At 39.3% G+C, this 25,624-nt stretch overlaps 1 protein-coding gene across 9 annotated transcripts in view; it reads right to left on the minus strand.

The window, feature by feature from the left end:
- Positions 1-2,612: 2,612 nt before the first annotated feature.
- The window catches only part of fhit (fragile histidine triad diadenosine triphosphatase), a 338,996-nt gene continuing 315,984 nt past the window's right edge, over positions 2,613-25,624 (minus strand). For 7 of the 9 annotated variants that reach the window (XM_079857659.1, XM_079857660.1, XM_079857655.1 and 4 more), the window contains 2 exons: positions 3,301-3,411; positions 2,645-2,718 (listed from right to left, as the gene is read on the minus strand). In XM_079857659.1, the coding sequence (XP_079713785.1) occupies positions 3,310-3,411 (102 nt within the window). In that variant the 3' untranslated portion in view covers positions 2,645-2,718; positions 3,301-3,309. Of the gene's footprint in view, positions 2,719-3,300; positions 3,412-25,624 lie in introns of all 9 variants that reach the window. The other 2 variants (XM_079857654.1, XM_079857656.1) reach the window with 2 other exon arrangements.

Consider the following 25,624-nt stretch of genomic DNA (forward strand, 5'->3'; position numbering starts at 1 on the left):
CCTAATGTGTTTTGCTAGTCTTAGATAGCTGGTCAAGTGGGTTTAATGATTTTAGAGGAGTTTTGGACTGGTCAGTTTATACTTCCTTGCTGACCAGCTGAAAACTAGCTTGGCTAGCCTGTTTGAACCAAATAAGACCAACATAGCATCTTAGACTGGTTGAAGCAACCAGCTATTTTAGGTTGACTTTGTTGACCATGTTACAAAACACATTTGGTTGACCACCTAGACCTCTTTCGGCTAGTATGATATGCATTTCTAACTCGCTAGAATTAGCATTAGTAGTGCTAAAATCCTTGGTAAATGCCCTACTTTTTTGGTTTATTTTGGAATCTTTTACCATATTAATGAAAGGACTTGAAATCATAGACGGACACAGACTGAAATGAAACCAGCATGTCTCTCACAAGCTTAGTGGTTAGCAAGGTGTGCTAAACACTAGAGGACAGCTCCAAAAAAAAAAAAGCCTTCTGCTCCGTGCCTCCTTTTAGCTTCAAACCCAACCTCTGTCCATGTCAAGCACGGTCCCTCTTTCACACTTTCAGAGGCTGGACGATTGAGATGATGGGAAGGGGATTCAAAAGGGATAGATTTTGGAGGAAACTGGTGAAGAAAACGTTCTCATTCTCATTCTGTTTGGGACTGTGGGTAAAGGCCTGCAAAACCTTGTAAAAAGGATCACAGAGCAGCCTCTTGTTGAGAAGTGATAAGACTCTTTCATGTCTGAGGACTTGAGCTGAAATGCTTCCAGTAACATTCTTCCATCCTTTAATTATCAATGGCATCATAAAGCAACTGAATTTTAACCTGAACCACAAGTAAAATAAAATTGCTGTATATTTTCACTCGACTAATAGAACACAATCGACTAATAGCATCATAACAAATAATATTGGAAAATGGTCATTGTTGTGTATAACAATACAGCATCCATAAACTCTAAAGAGGTACAAACTATGATTCACGCACATGCTGATTTTGCAGAGTTAGACGCGTTGCTGGGTCAGCCTATTTAGCTGATCCTGGAAAAACATTCCTGTTTATCATAACCATTCATAACCAATTTAATCATAACCATAACCCTAACCCTAAACATAACCCTACCCATAAGTTATCCCAAAAATCAGAGGGAAATGATTTGTAAATAACACTGATGTAGAAGCACCTAACCCTGGTTGTAAGCCTAAACTTGACATAAACTGTAAATATGTCCCTCAAATCTGATGGTTGATTGAAATGTTGTTCCAGGATCAACAAACATGTTGATATTCAGGAGTGAAATCAGGTTCTGCATGATTCACAATGTCATAACATTCTGACATAATCAGTTGGACATTTAGATCTACTAACTCAATTAAAAAGACAAATGAGTTAATAACAACCTATTGAAAGCTATATGCAATCTAGATTGGAATTTTGATTTGAAGTCCATGCTGCCCTTTTCAACTATTAGTATAATCCAATAAGGACATAATGTTATGTTTCATATTTACCCAAATTCATATATTAGTTAGGTTAGCTAGCTTAATCTCAATCTTATCTTTTACACACCTTTATAGTTTGCCACAACTTTGTTTCCTGTACATTTAGAGACATTTCGGGATGTTTCGGAGGCTCAGGTCTTAGCTGGTCATTTTGATGTGGTTTGATTTTGAAGGGATTGGGCACTTGTCAACCAGCTGGCCAACCAAATATCAACTTAACCAGGCTGAGAGACCAACTTAAACCAGTTATGACCAGCTTAACCTGCATTTTCAGAAGGAAATTGGGCCTTTTACACTGAAATAATGACAACAAACTACATGGGTAATGTGTGCCTGTCCTATAGGTGAATTTTATTTCTGTTTTGAAAGTTGTGACAGATTCCTTCTCCATTCAAACTGTTATACTTGTTTCTTAAAGGAATCCCTTGTGGATAATGATATTGTTTAAAATTCATGGGCCTTTTTTACAACTTGATTACTCTGAAAGGGCTATGGGCTGGTACACATTACCCTGTCAGAATTGTATTTCCTTTTTCCAGATGAGTAAGGGGCCAGTCAAGACCATTTTATTTCCACATTGATAAAATGATAAAACTCATAATACTTTCCAGCACTGGGACTGCGGGTAAGGTAACTACACTCTGATAATAAAGGCTTATTTGTCGCAAATGCAACATCTCTGTTTATTTTATTTGATTATTCTAGATTCTCTATTAAGGCTACTGTAGCTTGCAGTGTCATTTTTCAATATGTGCATGAAGAGATTTCATTAAAACAAGTTTCTGCAATTCAGGCATCAGAAAAAGCACGGAACTCATGCAAGTGGAGCAGTTTAATGCTTTTAGTTTACCAAACCATTATCCTTACACGCACCAAACTGGTTTAAATTGACTTAATATAATGGCACACAGCGTTTTATTCCTATATTGCAGCTTGACCTTTGTGTACAATCTTAATTCAGCCCATTTACAGAAAGACTTATAATGGCTGATAATGAATGTGCTTGATGTTCAGTAAAATATTTTTGATACACACACCAAAAAATATCACAACATTATGTTCATTATTTTGTGCAGCAATCTGTGACAACTAAGTTCATACATGTTTTCAAAAAAATGACACACGATTCAGAAAATTAACTTAAATTTTAATTTGAATAAAGGGTCACAAAAAAATAGATAAGAACAAATATCAAATTGTTGAAATTCTCCATCTGCATGTCTTCCACCTCTGGCTGTAAAAAAAAAAAAAAAAAAAAAGAGAAATTACAGAGAAAATGACATATAAGGGGTAGGACATTTTATTATGGATTTTGACAAAAGCAAATGTTGATATATGTTTTTCCATCGGCAGCAATGGAGGTTTTTAGAGTCAAAATGTGTCATCACTCACATTTTAATTTAATCCTGACTTTAATGCATATCATGCTATTTTGATGAGACAATCAAGTGTCCTAAATTGAAGTGAACACATGTCAAGGAAAAGATGAGTATATGGAAGCATGCCACATCAGACCACCATATACAAAGCATATTCAGCTTCATCTGACATCTGGTGAATAATTATTTTTAAAAACCCATCTGATGAATATAAAAAGAACAAAAAGAAGTCTGCCTCTTTTGTATCGAGGGCTTGTTCACAGTCAAATTCTGACGTTATGCACTGAATCTTTTATTTTATTGTATTATTATTGAGATATTTGGTTGCACAACAAACTGCAACCTAGAACCAGACATTGTCTTTTTTCCCCTCCCACCTTTGGTAATAGTAATTACAAAATACAATATTGGCCGTCCTCTTCATAACACATCATTACCTAAAAAAGCTAGTTGAAGAGGCTGTGTAGTTCTGTCGCCTCTCTGGCCATCTCCTCTTCTGATCTCCATTTAGAAGGAACATCCTCACTTTCCCGGTCATGTTTTTGGAGCTGAAAATATAAAACCAATCATTAGCACTTCCTGTGAGAACCCCAAATTTCAATCCCCCATAGCTATTAAAGTTCTTGTCAGGCAGCACCGTATTAATATTCCTCAAACATTCAGGTTAGTGTTTCTGACCTCAAGTATTTAACATTCTGCAATGCAGCCCTAACTGTTTAACATGTTCAAATCTCCATTGAAATTATATTTTGTAGATAATTTTAGCCTTGTTTTTTTGTTTTGTTTTTTTCTTTAAATGAAATAAGATTAAAATATGAAAATCTCCCTTTGACTTGCATTGATGCAATTAATCATCAGTCATATGTCATCATACTATTTGTATACTGAAATACTATAATTTTTATTGTCTCTCTTTAGTTTATTTACATTTATTAACTCTTTCCCTGCCAGCATTTTGAAAAAAAGTTGCCAGTCACCAGCATTTTTGATCATTTTCACAAAAGTTTCATGGCCCCCAGAATATTTTGGTAACACTTTATAAGGTTCATTAGTTAACATTAGTTCATGTATTAACTAACATGAACTAACAATGAGCAATATGTATTTGTTACAGTATTTATTAATCTTTGTAAATGTTTGTTCATGTTAGTTCACAGTGCATTAAATAATGCTAACAAATACAACCTTTAATTTGAATAATGTATTAGTAAATCCTGAAATTAATATTAACTAAGATTACTAAATGCTGAAGAAGTATTGTTCATTCTTAGTTCAAGTTAACTAAGGTAGTTAACTAATGAACCTTATTGTAAAGAGTTACAAATATTTTGTCGTATGAATATCTGAATATCTATCAAAAGAAAGAACAGATCCTCTGCTTTAAAAAAAACCCATTGTTTTATTCTAACTTCATGCATTTATTTATTTTTTTTATCATCAAAACTTGAATGTAGGTGAGTTTCATAAAATAAAAAAATAAATAAATAAACATTTTGAGCAAAAAGCTGAGAAAATATTTTTTTTTGTCAAAGACTACATCCAGGTCAGATTCAGAACGATGATCAAAACACAGATGGAGTAGATCGAGTCCATCAACAACCCAAAGCTTCACAGTCCTGTGGCTCGTCCTGGGTCGACGTTTCATTCTGTAACATTAGGCAGTTTTGATTTGTTGCAGTTTAATGTTGATAATCGTGTTATTTTACATAATGTTATCGCTTGTTTCTGCTTCTTCACATACAGTTGCGGTCAGAATTAATGGCACCCCTGGTAAATATGATAAAAAATGGGTGTAAAAAATCCTATTGATTAACGTATTGATATTTCATTCAAAAATTTTTTATTGAAGGTTTGAAAAATTTTCAAACCTTTCATTGAAGTAAAAGAACTGAAAGTGGCGAGGAAATCACATTATGAAATACATGTTTTTCTCCAAAACATGCTGGCCACAATTATTCGCACCCCTAGAATTGTTTACGAGTAAAATATCTCTGAAGTATATTCCCATTAATATTTACCTTTTTTTAGCACACCAGGGTGACTAGGAACATGAAATTGTCCAGCTATGACTTCTTGTTTCACAGGAGTTTATATATGAGGAAACACAAAGGCCAAATCCCCTTAATCATCCATCACAATGAGTAAAACCAAAGAATATAGTTCTGATGTGCATCAAAAGATTGTTGAGCTTCACAAAATAGAAAGTGGCTCTAAGAAAATAGCTAAAAAATTGAAAATCCTCATTTTGACCATCAGGGCAATAATTAAGAAGTTCCCATCAACTTAAGATGTTACGAATCTGCCAGGAAGAGGACATGTGTCTATATTGTCTTAATACACGGTGAGGAGGAAAGTTTGAGTGGCCAAAGACTCTCCAAGGATCACAGATGGAGATTGCAGAGATTACTTGAGTCTTGGGGGTCAGAAAGCCTAAAAAAAAAAAAAATCAAACAACCCCTACATCACCACATGTTGTTTGGGAGAGTTTCAAGAAAAATCCTCCTCGCTCCTCCAAAAACAAACTCCAGCATATTCAGTTGTCAGACATGACCGGATTCTATGGTCAGATGAAACAAAAAAAGGGCTTTTTGGCAGCAAGCCCACCAGATGTGTTTGGTGCAAACAGGGATAAAAAGTACCCCATGTCTATGGTTAAATATACTGCTGGATCTTATATGTTGTGGGCCTATTTATTTCTGGAGGTCCTGGACATTTTGTTCAGATACATGGTATTATGGATTCTAGCAAATACCAACAGATAAAAAAATCAAAACCTGACTACCTCTGCTAGAAATCTTATAATGGGCCGTGGTTGGATCTTCCATCAGGACAACGGTCCAAAACAAACATCAAAATCAACACAAAAATGGGTCACTGAGCACAAAATGAAGCTTCTGCCATGATTATCCCAGTCCCCTAAACTGAACCCTATAGAAAATGAGTGGGGTGAACTGAAGAGAAGAAGCACCAACATGAGCTTGTGAATCTGAAGGATCTGGAGAGATTCTGTATGGAGGAATGGTCTCTGATCTCTTGTCAGGTGTTCTCCAAACTCATCAGACATTATAGAAGAAAACTCAGAGCTGTTATCTTGGAAAAAGGAGATTAGAAAAAGTATTTAATAACAGGGAGCCAATAATTATGGTCAGCGTGTTTTGGAGAAAAGCATTTATTTCATAATGTGATTTACCCCCACTTTCAATTCTTTTACTTCAATGAAAGGTTACATTATTGCGAATTTTTTGAATGAAAGATCAAAAGGATAAACAATGCAGTTTTTTTTTTTTTACAGACATTTTTGATCATATTTACCAGGGGTGCCATTAATTCTGACCACAACGGTATCTTTTGATCTGGATATTCAGTATTCTTCCAGAAGATGTGTCCTAGGGCCCCCTACCGTGAAAACATAGAAAGCCGGAAATTTCCGTCAATGGCCGGGAAGCGTTGAAAGGAAATTGGAAAGAGTTAACAAATAATCACTGTAATATATTACTGCTATTATTACCGTACGAGGTTGAACTCAGAGACGAGGGATTATTAATATATATATATATATATATATAATATTTTTAACTCAAAAGCTGCAAAACCAAAACGCAATTAAATACAGCCATAGAAAGTAGTGATTGGTGCTTTCAAAACACTGCTTTGTGAACCCCTATTCCCCTTTGCTAAGGGCTGTCCGGTCCCTGTACGACCGGAGCAGGAGCTTGGTTCGCATTGCCGGCAGTAAGTCAGACTTGTTCCCGGTGCATGTTGGACTCCAGCAGGGCTGCCCTTTGTCACCGGTTCTGTTCATAATTTTTATGGACAGAATTTGTAGGCGCAGCCAGGGGCCGGAGGGTGTCAGGTTTGGGGACCACACGATTTCGTCTCTGCTTTTTGCGGATGATGTTGTCGTGTTTGCCCCATCAGACCAGGACCTTCAGCATGCACTGGGATGGTTTGCAGCTGAGTGTGAAGCGGCTGGGATGAGAATCAGCACCTCCAAATCTGAGGCCATGGTTAAATGTGGCAAAATAAATATATAAATAAATACTCAAACCTGAAAAGTTGTGTGGCTCCCTGTTTTCATTTCATTATCATTGTACACTTGGCGGCTTAGTTGTAACACTGTGCTACAACTAACCCCGCTGTGTAAAAAATTGTTTAAACCTAGCTAACAGTTGCTGATATATTTCAAAATGGTGCTATGTTTTAGCCAACAAGACAGTGATTAAGGTAATATAAAGTTAGATTTGGTGACATACACACCCAACTCAGAAACCGGAAAAAAACATATGATGAAAAAATGTACTTGCATGGTGTCAAAACACTCTTTGTCCAGTATCTTCTCTAAATCTTATCAAACCTTTCCACAAATCCGCTGGAGACCGTCTTCTGGCAGCAAGAGAAAAAGAGCGGAAACACAAGCTGCTTGGCCCAGACTAACTATGTAAAAGGTCCGTGTTACATTTAACCCCGCGTTAGGTTGTGCCCCGCACTCCCCTATACACACACACACATTAAAACTCAGCTTTAAAGGAAATGCGTATGAAAAAATCAGTGAAAAGCGATTTAGACAAAGGGCTTGTTGGATTCATACAGATATTTGGTGTGACAGCACTACAGAAATAAGTGATTAAATTTGACTGTCACATAGTCACACTATATTACATGTCATCACTGACTGTTAAAGGTTGCAGCATGTTGGTATTAATACAAAAATCACATTTACCAATAATCTATCCAGCAATAAAACATTTGAACTAGATGCCAGTTGAAATAAAAAAAAATAAAAAATTCTCAATGCAGCTTTTTTTGTACAATTCTCACGGTTTTGTGGAAAAAAAACCCATCATTGTAATATATGGTTAAGCTGCCATAGGCCTTGTTTGAAAAGACAAACAAAACTGTGTTGCAGCTGAGTGTGTCAGAGTTACTTATCATCTGGATGCTCTCTGCTTGTCTGCATTTGTACTCTATCTTAAAGACAAACAGTGCGAGCTAAGAAGCTGTTTTTTTTCCTTCATTCTATCAGACGGCATCATAGCGCACTGCGGTTCCCCTTGAGGCCATCTCAATCCATCCATAAGATGAACTTTGGGGTGGAGAAGTGTTTTGGGTGGGGGTGGAATGTAGTTTCCTATTTGTTTCCAGAGCTTGTAAAACTAAATGGAAAACCGTTCCTCAGATCTGAGTGATTCGGAGCGACACTTCAAGAGTAGATGCTCGTCAGTATCACATTTTTGCCGAGAGCAGAGAACAGAGGGGAAGAGCGTTCCTGGAAAAGAGCACAGCTGCTGTGAGCAGGAAATTCAGAGTAGATCATGTAACACATGTTAGGATCTGTTTAGAAGTGCATTTATTTAGCAAATGGCTATCCTTTGCAACATTTTAAACCACTGCCTTAGAATATAACTAATTTACATACTTATGCATATACAGTACATGTAGTATGCTAATTTTAAAGGGGTTTTGGTCGACCAACTAAATGTCTTAGCCAGGCTGACAAATTCAATTAAATTAAATTTAAATTAAATTCTTTACATTGTAATAGTAATTAGCTCGGTTATATGGTAATTATACTTATTACATGTCTCTCTGAAATGCTTGATTCTGATTAATCACTTGTGACATTCCGAGGTCAGTTGTTCCCTAAATAATGACCGGCGACATTATGTATAATGATCGCTCATACGGGTACTTGAGGTGCTCTAACTTGTAGAGCCAGATCTGGTCCTATCTTGCACTTCAGTTATAGACTGTATTTCAATCATGACAGCTCTCAAAGTAGTTTTTGGCATGTTAATGAATATGACAATGTTAATGTATTTGGTCTTGGCGGACTAGGACTAGAAGTATGGACTTGCAACTGCCATTAGATACACAGACATGTTGCTATGAGCATGTAAGATATGCTGCTGCTGCATAAACAGACATGTAAATCCTGTAGCGGACAGGTGGAGCTGGGGAGGTGGAGGGTTTCAGATTCATTGTATTATTAGCAAACATGCATTAACAATAAACAAAAGTATAATGATATATTAACATTAACCTAGATTAATAAATATTGTATTAAATGTTTGTTGTTGATTTATAGTATCTAATGCATTAACTAATGTTAACTAATTGAATCTTATTGTAAAGCATTACAATTGAATTCATTACACTGATCGGTGCAAAACGATATGATTTGTGCTGCTCCAGCTTCCTCTTGAGCCGTTTCATGGGGTCTTGGAATATGGCATAATAGCCCTCAGCTGAAATCCAGAAACACGGAAAGAAAATTATTCCATCATGTCCAATCTCCACAGGGAGACAGACATTGAAAAGGCTGCAAATTCCAGGATTGCCATCTTAATTTGTCACATGAGCACTGTGGATGGCCCGCTGTCTGGATTCTCTACTTTCTGACACAGCTCTGTAACTCCGCCATCACTGGAGGCATCCACTCAAATGTTCGATGACATGCACCACTACATCAGACTAGCAAAAGAGGAATGTTCACCGGGCATGCAGCTTGAAGCGGGGGCTCCGTGGAGATACTTAGAAATCAGAGCTGGAGTCGAACCGACTGCCTGGGGATGGTGGAATAAGAAATTGCACCATAGCAGCTTCACCTAAAAATACCCCCCTAAAAGTGACACTGCTTATGGCACCAAACACAGATGCAAAAATGTTTACATTCACTCAATACTTTGAGGTGCTGTAGATGGTTGCCAGAGTGTTTCAATGCAGTTGCTAATGTGTTCTGATGGGTTTTCTGGGTATTTACGAAGGCCTTCCTAGTTAATGCCCCAAGTAAAAATAAAAAAAAATAAAAAACACAAACACATTTAAGTCTCTATGCATTCTGCTCCCTAGATCTGGCCTTCAGTGCAAGTTCCTGTGGGTCACTCTTATTATTGTTCGCCAGATGGAAATCCAATCGCTTAAAACGCAATAGCACAACTCTCAAAATTTATGGCATCATACTGTTTTATTTTACATCGAAAACATTCCATATTTCACCTTTAAAGCCATTCATATTAATATTTTTAGTGAAAGTAATGTGGTAAATGGCAGTCTAGAACATGCAAATAAGAAATGCCTTTCATCTTAGATTAGCCAATTTTCAAAAACCTTTTGATCACAGATTCGAAGAATGAAAAGGATTAGAAAAGAAATTGATTATATGCTGCAACATTTTTTATATGAATTATATCAAATTAGAATATATAATATGATTATATTAATTATTATGTTAAAAAAAGAAATATTCCACAAATAAAGTGTCTTTTATTTTGTTGTTGTTGTCTTCTATGTAGACATGCTGTACATCTGTTTCTTTAAGACCTCCAGCATACATTGTTTTTCCATAAGCGGCTCCATATGGCAAACCTGTAAGGCCCTTCAGCTCTTCAGCAGACCCAGCATGTTCTTGAGCCTGTGTGAATATAGCGGTTTGCTCTCGGCAGGGACGAGCTACATCCGCATGGCTTCACACCAACAGCTGTATAGATGTCTAAACAACATCTTTCCAATTTACCCTAAAGGCATATGCGAAGCTCCTCAACAAAGCTTCCAGCCGGGGGGACAAATCCCCACGACCACATCCAACTACACTTAAGGAGCAGGAGGGGCCTTTCTACGAAAACATGAAGTTCGCCACCTAGTGGAAGGAAGCATATGGCACACGTTGAGGCTTTCCCTTAGGCTTATGCTAATGTATGAATTTATGTGCTCATTAAAAGACACACATTAATGCAGAATGGAGAACATAATAGGTTTTGCGGCCTCTTCTTGACATTTAACACAGCGTAGCAATAAAGGGGGAACATCTCGACTATCTGGCTGCCTCTTGACATTGGGACCTTGAGTCGCATTCAGCGGCTTATGAACGTGACACAGAAGGTCATCGCATAATTACAACAGAACAAAAAGAAATTCAGAGGACAATCTTTTGTTCTCTGTTCAGGAAGAGGGGGAAATTGAATAATTGATTACACGAAATGTGCTTATCTGAGCACATTTGAGGAATTTTTGGCAAGTCGGGAAGTTATCAACATATTATGCCGAGACAAGAAAATGAACAAAGAAATGTAGTAGGGTGTCAAAAATCATTTGCAGGTCATATTTCAGTCCAACTTCAAAGAAGAAAAAAAAAAAAAATATATATATATATATATATATATATATATATATATATGAAAATGAAGCCTAATTTTATGATCATTGAAATTTTTATTTATTTATTTATTTTGCATTATGACAGACATTTTATGACAATTAAGAAATATTTTCCCAAAATAGTACCATAAAGTATGCAAATGCTTTAATTTTGTACAGTGTATTTTTAATTAAGAGTAATAAAACAAATATTAGTATTAGGAATAAATATTTTATGTATGCATGTATGTATTCATTCATTCATTGTAAAATTTCAGATATGTGCTCAAGTTCATTTTATTTTTAAAGTTGTATAATTTACATTGCATCAATATCATAAATAATATGCTTAATTTGTTGGTAATGGAAACTAGCAATGAGGGTGCTTAGTTAAAATTAAAATAATGCTGCAATTTTCAATCAATCAATCAATCAATCAATCAATCAATCAATCAATCAATCAATCAATCAATCAATCAATCAATCAATCAATCAATCATATTGGTTGTAAAAATTATATTTTCTTTATTTAATATAATTCCCTACTTTTTTATTTAACTTTGGGGTAAAGTACTTCTTGAACTTTCAAGATTATGTTTGTGTGCAGCTGGCTGCTAGCCTGGCAAGCCAGACCTACATCAAGATGTTAGGTCTGGCAACTCACCATAGACACGACTCAATCCGAGGGGCGGGATAAACGGCTGTCTTTCAAATTCCCTCGGCACGCAATAGGACAGCGCTTCAACCAACCAGAGCGTTTTCCCAACAGCGGAGCTAAACGTTAGTTGATAGATTCAACTTTTGAATCTGGCCGGCAAAACTACGAACACATCTTCCTTTTTTTAAGAATGACTTAAGTGCCGTTCTTTGCTCTTTTCTCAAAGAAAAACTTAACTCCAAGTCCTCCAGAGTCGCGGCCAAAACCGATTTGAAAGACTGTTCGCCAGAAGCAGCAACTCTTCTTTGTTTTCAAGTAGTAGGGAACCGTCGCAACTCTGTCGTCATTATGTTAAGCCCGCCCCGCGGCACCTACTATACGCGACGTGATTGGCCTGACCCAATTTAGGTTTTTACAGCTCAAAAGTCAATGGAGAGTTGCTAGACTACCCTGGCTGCAAAATACATTTTGCTGCCGCTAGGGTGCATCTAGATTTCTAGGCTAGCTGGCTGCAGTTTTTGGATAACGAATAATGTTATTAAATGTTTAAAAAAAAAGAAAAAAAGGAAAAAAAAGTTATTCAAGTCATTGACAGTTGAAAAGATGACAACCATGTTACAAGGGCTCAATGAAAGTGATATGAAGCTGTTTTCTCCTAAGATGCAATCTTTCTTTGAAAAGATATAAAAGTGTTTCACAATCTGCATGTCATTTGTGAAATGAATTGTGGACCCCTGAACATTTTACATGTTTGATGTCATAATTATCAGCGTTCAGAGACCAGAAAAGTGCAGGGCATGAAAAGTGCATATATAGTTAATATTTTTTCACCATCTATAATCAGCAGATAAATGTTCAGCTGGCAGGTGTGTAATTCATAACAGGCAAACAAAGATAGCACAAGTTAGACCATCTATTTTTACCAGACCTTTCTTAACAGAGCTGACAGCATTGACAGTTATAGTGAGCAAAAGGCAGGAAGGTACTTCACAAATGTGCCTTCTTTCTTTTCAGAGAGAGTGCGACATTGGACGCTCTTCACAGCCCCTTGGACACCAGCTCTTTCTCATATGGTCACTGCACACTGACATCTCTGACTGTGCAGAGCAGACGCACAGGGATACGAAGTAAGAAAGAGACAGCATACAGACTTCTGCCACACATTCTGTGTAACTTCCGATAGAAACTATTTTAATGACATGTAAATACTTTTCAACAGCTGGTGTTGTAATTACCAGGCAGAAATTATATTCCCCAGATTGTCAGGAAAATGTCCCTTGGCTGAAAACTTGTCAAAGCATATCTGTTTTCTCAGCAATACCGATGAAGCCAGAGAAATACAAGAAGGAAACCGAGCAGTCTGACTGGCTTATTCTCTAGTGTTGGGTTTGAGTCCACCTTAGTCGAGTCCAAGTCGAGTATGAGTCTGTACCCACTCGAGTCCGAGTCAAGTCTGAGTCCAAAAGTGACCAAGTCGAACTTAAGTCAGAGTCCAACTAAACAATACTGCATTTCATTAAGTCAATATCTCAATTCAATCAGTCAATAATACATTTAGAAATTCAAGGCAGGGGGTGGTAGCTTGGGGAATAGGAATAGCCTATTGGGTTTCTTATGACTCGTGGGTTTTAGGGTAGACGTCATATTGCATTTTTTTGTGGATTAAAATGAGCCTGTGAGGGGATTTTATTATTATTAACTATTATAATTTGATGAAATATTGGCATTTGGTGTGATTATGCCTTATTAACTGTCATGAAGTATTGCTTACTTTGATGAGGATATCTAAAAGAATGCATTTCTATAAAGTGACCAACATTTATCTGTATATAACAACATGCAGAATACTTCCATTAAAGATTAGTGAATGACAAAGTAATCAAACCGTCGACCTGAATGTGTTGTGTAAACATTCATTCAGAATCAGGGTGAGTGCTGATTCACTTTGTAGGCTGTGAAAGAGAAACAAGAATGCACTCACAACTGCACAAAAACCACTATACTGTATGTACTACAAAAATCTGGCAAGTCAGAGTCAGTTAGTGACATTAATGTAATGACGTAAATCACTGTGCTCACCTGTCCCCATATTTATAATCAAAAACAAGCATTTTAACAGCCCACTATTAAAATAGGATCTATTGGAAAGTCCTTTTCTAATGTCAGGTCAGAGAAAGAATATCTTACAATGAGAGAAATTGGACATGATTAACCCAATGCAACCCCATTTTCTTCTCTGGTGACTCTGTGTCAAACCACATTGAAAGATCATGACCCCATGAAGTAGAGAACATGCCTGTGTTTAGCACTGATCGCAGGCTGAAAGCTAACTGAACAGTCCTTTCGATAGCTAGAGATCAATGGTGCTAAAGCAGCTTTTCAAATATCACATCAAAAAATATGAACAGTTCCTTAAAATCTACAATAATAAAGTTTAATTTTCAAAAATAAACTATAATAAGCAGCCAAGTGTTCATCAAAAAAGCTTAAAAGAAATGAACTTTCTGGTATGCATTTACAAGGAGGCATTAGTCATGTCGCTTGAAGTTTATTGAAGAGCCCCTTAGAACAACATTGTATTCAGTTAGTCTACATCACAAACACACTTACGCTCAGGTATTACATGATACCTTGACACCTTCCCCTTTTAGTCGAATACTTCAGGTTACATTTCTGTTATACGATTACAACATAATGTACATGTTTTCCCCAATACCAGTAACCTTACCTAACAACGTCTATGTATTTAACTCTAGAACTCGCATATCAGGATTTATTTTTATTTTTTTCATTGCTGTCACGTTACAGTTTCTCAGTTCTTCACAATTATTTCCTTGCAATAGTCTCTACAGGTAGATCAGAGTCCATACGAGGTTGAGTTCCCTTTCAGTCACTCACGTTCGACGTAACGACGTAATTGGGATCACTTCAGGGAGCCCTATCAACTTCGAGTGTCTTTCAGAACGAGCCAATGACTGTTGGTGTGCGTGAATCACGTCATGTGCCCCGCCCCGCCCTGTAGCGCGGGTATAAACAGGAAGCGGGCGCACACACACATTGTCTTTCACTTCGGAGCCGAGCTTTCTATGAAGACTCTAATAGCGTTGAAGACTCTCTGTTCCAGTGTTGGTGTGATGGCGCGATCAGCGAGTGGCCGCGAGCTTAAGCTCACACAACTACTGTTTTAACAGCAAGCTTATTTCTGTGTCGGTATCGGTGGGCGTTTCCCTGATAGTGTTTACAGCACTGCTGTACACTGTGGCCATTCCCTGGGTGCCTCAGCACTGTGAGATTATTGGAAAGAGTATATTTTTTATTTTATTTCTTTTTCTTCACAAAAGAGCAACACAAGCGAACCCTGCATCCTTTTCAGGATGTAATTTCGCTTATGTGTTTCTGGGTGTGGTCGTTCCCTGGCGCCAGCAGACGGCCACAACAGTTGCCTCACATGTTTAGGCATTAAGCATGCTGAGGCAGCTTTTGTGAATAGTTCATGTTTCAATTGCGGGAATATGACTATGACCGTGTTAAGATCGAGACTCGCTTACCTTAAGGGAGGTGCAGTCCCCTCGCCTATGCCCCGATCTAGCATCTATTCTGCCCCGCAGAATAGGCCTACTTCGGTGCTTAGCCAGGGTGATCTGAGGATCACCGTGAGGGATTCCCCACCGAGACAATCTGCGTGGGACACTCACGCCTCACAAACGTGACCGCCGCTGGTGCTTCCAAAAGAAACTGCTGGTCCTTCTCATGAACAACCAGCCGTGTCTTTTGGGGCTCCTCCTGATGACCAGATGTCAATCGCAGCATCAGAGGGGAAGCTTCGCTCTTCTGGAGATGAAGATTCGGCTGCATTACCCCCTTCGGGGAGTGTAGCGTTGCCCGAGTCTGATCCAGAATGGGCAGCTATGCTTTCCTGGGCCGCTGAGAAGGTCAGGCTTGAGTAGAACCCTCCACCATGTCCTGAACCTTCTCGGTTGGATGATTGGTTTCTCGGGGTGGGCCGTACTGGTTCTGGCCAAACCAGGAGGCAAGCGCAGGTGCAAACAACCCTGAGACGGGCCACCCAGAGGTGGATCGGACTGCTCTTCAGGAAGTGGCGAAGGCGCCGCTCCTTCCCCCGGTGGAGGGCAACGTAGAGAATCTTTTGTTTCCTTTTATTTCTGTTCCGCCATTGGCCCCCGGTACCTGCTCTCTCAGAGACGGGGCACCCTGTGGCACCCACGTCCGGACCTCTGGAAACTCCTTTCAGCACTTCAGAGATCACCCTTTGCACCCTCGCAATCAGCTGAGTTGAAAATCCTGTCCTGTAAGACAGTTCTCCTGGTTGCATTGGCCTCCATCAAGAAGGTAGGGGACCTGAATGCATTTTCGGTCGACGAATCGTGCCTAGGATTCAGCCCGGATAACTCTCACGTGATCCTGAGACCCCGGCCCGGATACGTGCCGAAGGTTCCTACCACTCCCATTCGGGACCAGGTGGTGAACCTGCAAGCACTGCCTTCGAGGGAGGCAGACCCAACCCTGGCTTTTCTCTGTCCCGTTTGTGCTCTGCGTCTGTACGTGGACAGAACGCAAAGCCTTAGGACCTCAGGTCAGCTCTTCGTCTGTTACGAAGGCCAGCAGAAGGAAAAGGCTGTCTTCCAAGAAGAGGATGGCCCACTGGATAGTGGATGCCATCGCCTTGGCTTACGAAGCCCAAGGCGCGCCCTGCCCGCCCGGGTTGAAAGCCCACTCCTCTAGGGGTGTAGTCGCTGCTGACAGACATCTGTAGAGCTGCGGACTGGGCGACACCTAACACGTTCGCTAGGTTTTATAGCCTACGTGTTGAGCCGGTTTCTTCCTGTGTGCTCGCTTCAACCAGCCGGTAACACCGAAGTTCCTGCTCCAGTGTCGGCTTGCTGCGCCATTCCCTTCCACTGGAACAGATACATGCGCTTTTTGCTCCAGTCGAGTTCCCCACTCAGGCGAAGCCTGTGAGTTCCTCCACACTCCTTTGGGAGTCGGATGTTGCGGAGCGTCGTGCTCAACGCCAGGCCTAGTGCTCGTATTCTTGTATAACTTGTGCTAGGCTGGGTTCCATATGTGGTGATCCCTGCGGCGATCCCATATGCGTATTCTTCCACGATCAGCTCCCTGCGGTGAGCCTGTGTCTTTCCCTTGGCAGAGTCCGCTCTGCCGTCACTGTCTGGTGTTTCCTCCCCCTTTTTAGGCTGGAGCCACCCCAGTGACATTCCATATGTCACACTGCCCCTCCCGCCAGTCCATATGTGTATTCTCCACATGTTACCTTCCTTCGGGCAGGATGAGGATTCCTCCTTCAGGGAACAAGGGTTACATCAGTAACCAAGACAATTTCCTTGGTGACTGTTCTGGACTTGTCCCTGTCTTTAAAGTAATTCCTGGAACTCCGTCAGGCAGCAATTAAAGATGCCTGTGATTTCTCCTTTTCTCTCCCTCCTTTTCATTGATAACCTCATATCACCTTTGAGTAGTGATCTCTACAAGCAACGTAGCAAGATCCTTTCCATTTTGATTCATCATCCAGCTTTAACAAGCCTAAATTGCCCGGTCTAAGAACAGGTAAGTCCATGTCATTTGTTAAAGTAGTATGCTTGCTTTTCTGCTTTGTCTTTCTCTTTTACACTTGATTTGTTTGACCACTTAATTTTTAATAATGTGGGTAGAGTAGTGCGGATTTTCCTTCCCATAAGCAATTCCGCTGTGCTGACTGTGGTAGAAGTGGTAGGGGTAGCTCGAAAACACATGAGTGCTATCAACGGGTCATCCTGTTTCAGTTGCGCTTTGCAGTCTGACCTGGCGTTCTGCATGCTCATTACCTTGTGGATTGTGTGGACTTGTTGTAATGTGCTGAATATCGTACACACCACAAAAGCTTCTCCAGGCTTCACCATTGTTTCCTTTCATGCAGAAACAAGTATGTGGCTATTCACTACCATGGCCTTTCCGGGAACGGTTTTGATTATGGAGGTTCCCTTGCGCTGTGCATGTTTATTTTCTACGCAAAAAAATACATGTCTCTATGTTTCATCTATGATCCTCAGAAATTTGTGGCCACCACCATGAAGTTCTCCAAAGTGCTCAATAGGCTATGCGACAATGTATCTGTAACAACCAAGCTTTTGCCAGGTGCATACAGTACTCCGCTTTTGCATTAAACAGCAGTGATGTCTCTGACATCTCACTGGCACACTGTCCAAGTTTCTACTTTTGATCAGTGCTATTAATGGCTTGTGATCAGTGATTAATTTAAATGTGTCCATTCCCACCAAGTATTTCTGGAACCTTGCACATGCCCATACGCCTGCAAGGCATTTCTTTTATATCTGGGCGTATCTCGGTTCAGAATCTGTCAGTCTTCTACAACAGCACATGACAGGATTCCAGCTGTCATCATGGTTTTAATAAAAAGCCACCAATACTGTAGCTGCTAGAATCTGAAGATACCACTGTTTCTTTTTCGGGATCATAGTGTGCCAGGCGTGGAGTTTTAGTGAGTGAGCTTTTAAGTGTGCTGAATGTGCTTTTCTGTGGTGGATCCCATGTCCATGCTTTTCCTTTCTTGAGCAGCTCATTCAAAGGACCCCCTTTTATTGCCAAGTCCGGAATGTATTTACTCATCTAGTTTATGAGGCCCTCCTCAACTCATTTACATTGTTCAGCTCTTGCAAATCACCAATAACACGTACCTTTCCAGGGTCTGCTCTGATACCTTGCACATCCACTACAGTATGTCCCAGGAAACTCAGCTCTGCTTTCCTGAATACACACTTATCTTCATTTAATATGAGGCCCACACTTTCCATCCCTTCCAGCACTCTTTTCAGGTGATTGTCATGCTTGGCCCCGTCCTTTCTTTACACAACTACTTAATCCTTGTACACAGCAACTCCTTCCATGTCCACTAGAAGCTCATTCAGTTTTCTTTGGAAGATTTCCGGGGATATGTTGATACCGAACAGGAGTTTTTTAAAACAATAATGCCCTACTGGAGTGATGTATGTCTTCAGCGAGCTGTTGTTCTCACATAACGGAATCTGACAAAATCCTGATGTGTGTCTAATGATGCAAGGACGCTTCAGCTAGAATCTTGTTTATTTTATTCAGTTTATTTAATACAATACCAATTCTGACCCTGCCATTAGGCTTCATGACAGGTACCATGGGTGCACACTAATCTGTAGGCTGTGTGACTCTTTCCATGTTACCTTGTTCCTCCATTCTCCACAGTTCTGCTTATGGCTCTTCACCTTCGTTTTCATTGTACCACTTCCTTCAAAAACTCTGCTTATCTGCTCTGTTCTTTTGGCTGGCACCATCTCAGCAGCTGTCCGTCAGCTTTGAAGCATCCCGCTACCACATACACGGTAAGGGCGTACTCTCTACATTTATGCTCCGCTTCTGTAGTAAAATGTCCGATGTATTTTAGTCATGCACCTGGGCTAATGTCACAGTGTTCAATACAATTACATCAGCTCCCTATCTCCCTATCAGCTCCATATCTATTTTAAAACTAATGGGGGTATCACCTATCTTAAGCGACACAGTCCATTAAGCTTTTTCACGCTCATTTTTATTACTCACCGTGCCCAGGAAAAAAAGCTCTCTCTTTGACATTAGCTGCATTCTCCTAGACAACTCTTTATCCCGAATACCGACCATAGACTGTAAAAAAATCTGGACGACGCCCCTTCGCTCTCTTCCATTGGTGAGAAGTGAAGCCGCCAGTGTCGCGATATGGCGCTGACATCTTGGGGCTTGAGTTGCGCAGTAGCGATTTCGGGACCATACCTGCGCAGTAGTGAGCAGGAAGTAAAGCTGCGAAATCAAGGCCCCGTCCTCACTCTCATTGTGAAATAATTAATTATAGAAATTTAGATATTAAATTTAAAGCTCCAATCTCCTCAGTCCTCCGAAGATCCCGAAAAAAGTCTGTTGGTGCTTCAGTGACTACTTCGCTCAAAGAACCTATCAATCACAGCTGTCAATCATGACGTCACACCACCATTTTTATAGCATCATATAACTAACTAAAAACAAACTTATTTTAAAAACAAACACTTGAATTTACATCAGCGTGATAAAAACTGCCGTAAATGACAGAAGCCACCTTCGGAAAAAAAGATATTTGAAGTGTAATTAAATTGTTTAGTTGGTCTCAAGTCCCGTTGAATAACACAGGGAGGCGGGGCTTATGACCTATACTAGGACCAGTCACCGGGGGGCGATCGAGACGTTTTGGCTTCACTTTTAACGGCTTGTGCGGCACGCTTGACACCGACAACAAGTCTGTCTCTTATATGTTAGTTTTGACTTGCACCAAATTCACAGATCTCGCCGAGTTCGTAGAGGGCCTTGATGTAGCATTCTGCATTTTACCCGAGTCTCTGCACTCTCCGGTGGAAACAAGCCCATTCATGTATCACATTCCTTTTCGGCAAGAAAATACTCATCGAATTTTACGAGCACCGTCTCATAATCCTCAGTACTTTCCTCAGCCGTGAAGGTGAACGATTTGAAAAGCAAGCAAACATCTGCCGCCACATTGGCCACTCCATTGGACGATTTCGAAATCATGCTCTTCTCTTGTCCTTACACTTCTGACACCATGCCTGGTATGCATTTACAAGGAGGCATTAGTCATATCTCTTGGGGTTTATTGAATAGCCCCTTAGAAAAACACTGTATTCAGTTAGTCTACATCAGGAACACGCTTACTTCAATGCGTAACTTGCCCATACAATACTTTATATTCTGACAATAAATTTGGTGTAAAGTCACAAATAACCTTAAAAAAAAACAAGCAATTCTTTAAATATATGATTGTGAAGTTTTGTATTCTAATGCAGCAGCAAAAGCTGCCCAACCTGCTCTCATTACAAGTCATAACAATTCATATGTGATAAATTAATTAGAACCTGTATGATTTGGGTTGTACAAAAACATATAACCCAAATACAACCATAAAGTCTAGGCCCTTACTCAATTCCATAATCTATAAAAGGTTTTTTTTTTTTTTTTCTCTAATTGAATGTTCTAAGAGCATGATTGTCATATGAGTAAGAAAAGACAAAACATACATTTTGTGAAACTGACAATACTTCAAACCTGTAATTTTGAAAGTAATTTTTCTAAAGTAGGTTTAAAAGTGCTTATCACTTAAGGACACAAAATAACAACAACAACAACAACAAAACTCTTACAATTAGTTAAATGCAATTTAGTTGTAAGAAGATGTCTATTGCTTTAGTTTGAAGAGTCACAAAGTAACCTTCAAAAATCAGACGTTTACAATGATAAAGCTTCAATTTCTAATGTAAACTGTATGAAGCTGCCCATCAATTAAGTGTCACTTAACTTTAAAGTCACAAAGTAACCTTCAGAAATCATACAATTCAAAAGTCTCATGACAAGTCGTAATTCATACATAATGGAAAATTCATTAAAAAAATCATACAATTTGGGTCATACCTAATGCTACCATAAATCGCTACTCTTTACTCAGTCTCTAACCCTAGCCATAATTGAACTAATCTATAAAAGATGTATCTTTTTGTAAGTCGCAAAATATCATACGATTTCGCCATCTCATACAAATTATGAACTGTCATAAGAGTGGTAGGCTACCTATCATTTTGGTGTGAAAAGTCATAAAATAAATATTTGAAAGTCAGGATGGACATCATATCAGTAAGTAATCAGCAAAGTAACCTTCAAGAAATGGGCGATTCGTCAAATCGGCAATCTTTCAATTTAATTTTCTAAAGTAGGTGTAAAAGTCTGCCTATCGATAAAAAAAACATGAAATAACCTTCAAAAATCAGATGAAGTTTTGATTTCTGATGTAGTTGTAAGAGACTTATTATCACTTCAGTTTGAAAAGACAAAGTAATCTTCAAAAAAAACCAAGGAGTTAAATTCATTTTCTAATGTAGTTGTGAGAGAATGCCTCTGTTTGAGGTAGATTAACTTTGACGAGGCAGGTTTGAAATGCAGACAGCGCCACTTTCAATTACACACGAGTCACGTATGTGGAAGTCTCTGTTCTGAGAGAATGTAACAGGCTCTAAAGAGCTCATCACCGGAAACAAAAAACAAACACAGCCAAGGATGCATCATTAACATTTCACAACAGTTGTTTTTCCTCGTTCCTTTATTCTCTCATTATTTCTCCTTCGTTATTCCAAAGTAAACACTGAATAATGATGACAGCGCCGCAGACAATAATCTCTGACAAAAGAGAATTTATGATAGCACATCTCAGGGAGTGCATGTTTGAAAAGTTGAGATGACTATTTTATGAAAAAACCTAATCTAATCTATACAGCAATAACTATGTAGTATATGTGTCTTAATAAAAGAGATCATTCAAATACCAGCCATGATTGTAACGAAAATCATGTGATTATAGGAGGGAAAATACGTTGAACTTTTAATCTTAATTAAGGGCCATCAAACAGAATCTCAAAAATCTTCTTTACCAATTCATATCCGTTTCGAGATTCTCCTTTTTGATGAAAGGAAGAATCTTGATGAATTAAAAACGTCTTGCCATACTGAATGAATAAATAAAGTGGCGTGGCCCCTTTGACACAGAGTAACAGATGACTATTATCAACATTTCAGTTACGTAAGCCATTTCGCGGTGACACTGTGATATTCTTGCAACTGTACAATGTGGGTTAAAAGAAACTCCGTATCTTGGGCCAAAATATAATAATATGATTATTCAGGGCCATGCAGGGCCACATGCAGACAAAGTGATTGTTGCGTGGTGATGTATAAAGGTCTATCCATGCTTCATGAGTGTGGCTTTATTTGAGTGTGTGCCAAAGTCAATACTTATATGTCAGTGCAGTAATTGACCTGAATTGAAGCGAGCTGAGCCTTAAGGCCCCATCAAGATTAATTACATTCTCTCACATGCAAATCAATGCATTGAGTTGGAGGGCTTTTCTGCACATCTCCAGTCACCCTTGTTTTAAAGAGTAATAATTTATTTGGGGTCTGGAGAAAACTGCTGCATATTGTAATTATGTTGTTCTTAACCCATTTTAAGATCTCTTGGGGAAAGAATCTAGGAACTAATTAATTATTGCTGCTTGTGTAACCGGTCCTACTCGACTCGCTCCTAGCAGGATTCGAACCGGCGTCTCCGGCATGGGAGGCGGGCGCTAACAAGGACGGTAAGGACCGAGTCTCTAGCGTCAGTCGCTAGTGCGCCTCTTGAGGCCAGGGAAGTGAGGTTTACATGCACAGTGCTTTTACCAGCTTTCTTTCATTACACTCACCCCCCCTAAACCTCACTCCCATCCGGGTCACGGCACCAAATGTAACTGGTCCTACTCGACCCGCTCCGAGCAGGATTCGAATCGGCGTCTCTGGCATGGGAGGTGGGCACACTAACAAGGACGCTAAAAACAGCAGCTTCTAGCATCAGTCGCTAGTGTGCCTCTTGAGGCCAGGGTAATGAGGCTTACATGCACAGCTTTTACTAGCTTGCTTCCGTTAAACTTGCTAAGGCAATCATCACTAATAAAATTGCTCATACTAAATGTTGATGTTGCACATGCTATTGCTAAGCAACAGGGCTTTTAATTTTCACCTGCTAAGCAAGTGGAAAAAAAGGGATACAATTTACTTATGTTAAAGGAATAACTGAGTTATATAAAGAGAGAATATCATAAAGGCTCATGACAGTAAACTTGGGCCAGCTAGCAACAACCTAGCAACCACCCATAATGCAACATCTGAGAAACAACCAAGAACACCATGAGAACACCAAAATTACTCCACTAAAATACTTCACAATCATCTATTAATACTGTAGTCACTCCTCAGAACATCTTTGTAACTACTTGGCAACTGCCTAGCAACTATCCAGAATACCCTAACATCCAAGAAACTGCTCAAAACACATTAGCAAATGCTGGAAATAATGTTCACTCAAAACTACTTTGCATTTGGATAGTAATACACCAGAAAACAACTCAGATCACCTCAGGAACCGCTTTGCAACACTCTAGCAACCACCCAGAATACCCTAGCAATGCCAAAGTAACTACTCAGAAAACCTTACCAAGAAAGATATGTTAATAAAGATGTTCACTCAAAACAACCTATCAATCACCAATAAACATCTTAGTAACATCATAGCAACTGACTAGCAACCATATAGAACAGCATAGCAACATCCAAGTAAAAACTCAGAACACAATAGCAAATCTTGGGAAAAATGTTCACTCAAAACAATTCAGCAATCACCCGGTAACACCATAGCAACCACCCAAACACATCAGCAACTGCTTAACAACATCCTAGCAGCCAACCAGAATACTGCAGCAATGCCGAAGAAACCACTTGGCACATCTTAGCAATATATTAGCAAATACTGGGAAATATGTTCTCAAAGAATATCACTTAGTAACACCCTGGCAACCCCTCAGAACACCTTAACAAATGCTTAGCAGTACCCTAGCAAACATCAAGGATACCCTAGCAATGCCGAAGTAAATGCTCAGTACACCTTAGCAACAGATTAGCAAATACTGGGAAAGATGTTCACTCAAAACAATTTAGCAATCACCTATAACACCTGAGAAACCACTCAGAACACATTAGAGAATAAGCAAATATGAGGGAAAATTTGATGATTTTCTTCCCCATACAAATGTCAGAATCAAACTGTTCTGTTAACGTGAAATAACAAGGGTGTTTTAATGTGCGAGGATGACTTTGACATGTGCGGCCAAGGTTTCGGATTAAGGTAGCTTCTGGATTAGAAATCCACCGGCTTGGCGCTGACAAAGTGACGAGGCTGAACCTTTATCAGAAAACTGACCTTCCTTTTCATGCATCCCATTTCTCATTTCTTATTAGCTTTCTTCCTCTCTTGAGTAACCTTTAGCCTTCAGAAGCTCTCTCTCTCTCGCCCTCATTTTCTTTCTCCTCTTTTCTTGTGTAACAGTAACGATTTCCTTCTCACAACACTGTCTCAAAGTGCTATGTCCCTTCACAGTAAAGCCACCTATCAGAGGGACTGGATTATACTGACAGACAGTGTACTTCATTTGGCCCCTCAGGGCTGCTTCTCACCACGAGTGTTGGTTTTCAGACTTAACACGTCTCATCTCATTATCGGCATCACTGGTTGTTTGCCGATAGCAGGTAATTAAAAGAATATTTGTAATTAAAGGGTTGAAATCCTCCTTGTCAAAACAGTCGAACGCTTTTAAAAATGTGTTTCCTGACAACTGCTGATGGACAGCTAAAGAAATGTAGCCATTTCTCAGACTGCATATTTTAATGATTACTGAATGATTTACTGAACATTTTAAATGTTGTCATACTGATGTTCGTATCATTCCAAACTTTTTATGAATGGGTTGATCCAATTCACAAAACTTTGAATGACTCATTCACGAGTTATGAGCTCATTCAGGGCTGTGTTTCCCAAAAGCATCAATAGCCAACGTGCCTCACAGAGCTGGACAAAGGCAAGCATTTGTAGTTCAAAAGTATAATTTATTTTTCTGAAAATGACCCTTATTTGTCGGCTGTGGTCATGTGGAGCTCTTTGAAGCTGTCTAAATATGGATTTTGGACCATCAAAAATGGTCTACGTTGGGCACCATTCACTTGTATTAGATGGAGAAAAGCCCAAAAGCTTAATTTCTCTTCACTGAGGAAAGAAAGTCAATACAGGTAAGTTGTATACAAGTAAATAATCAGGAATTATCAGGAATCATTTTTGGGTGAGCTATTCCTTTCAGTTATTAAGAAAAACTGGAATATGCATAAGTCATACACATTACTTGTATGGTACTTTTAGGGTGGATTTTGAAGCTTGAAAGCCACAGTCCCCATGGAACATATCATTAAGTACAATTCTCGGTTTCACTTTATTTTGATGGTCCCTTTAACACACTCTGTTGACTATAAGTAACATT

The sequence above is a fragment of the Squalius cephalus genome (genome assembly GCF_949319135.1).
Source record: "Squalius cephalus genome assembly, chromosome: 22".
In the NCBI taxonomy this organism is placed as follows: domain Eukaryota; kingdom Metazoa; phylum Chordata; class Actinopteri; order Cypriniformes; family Leuciscidae; genus Squalius; species Squalius cephalus.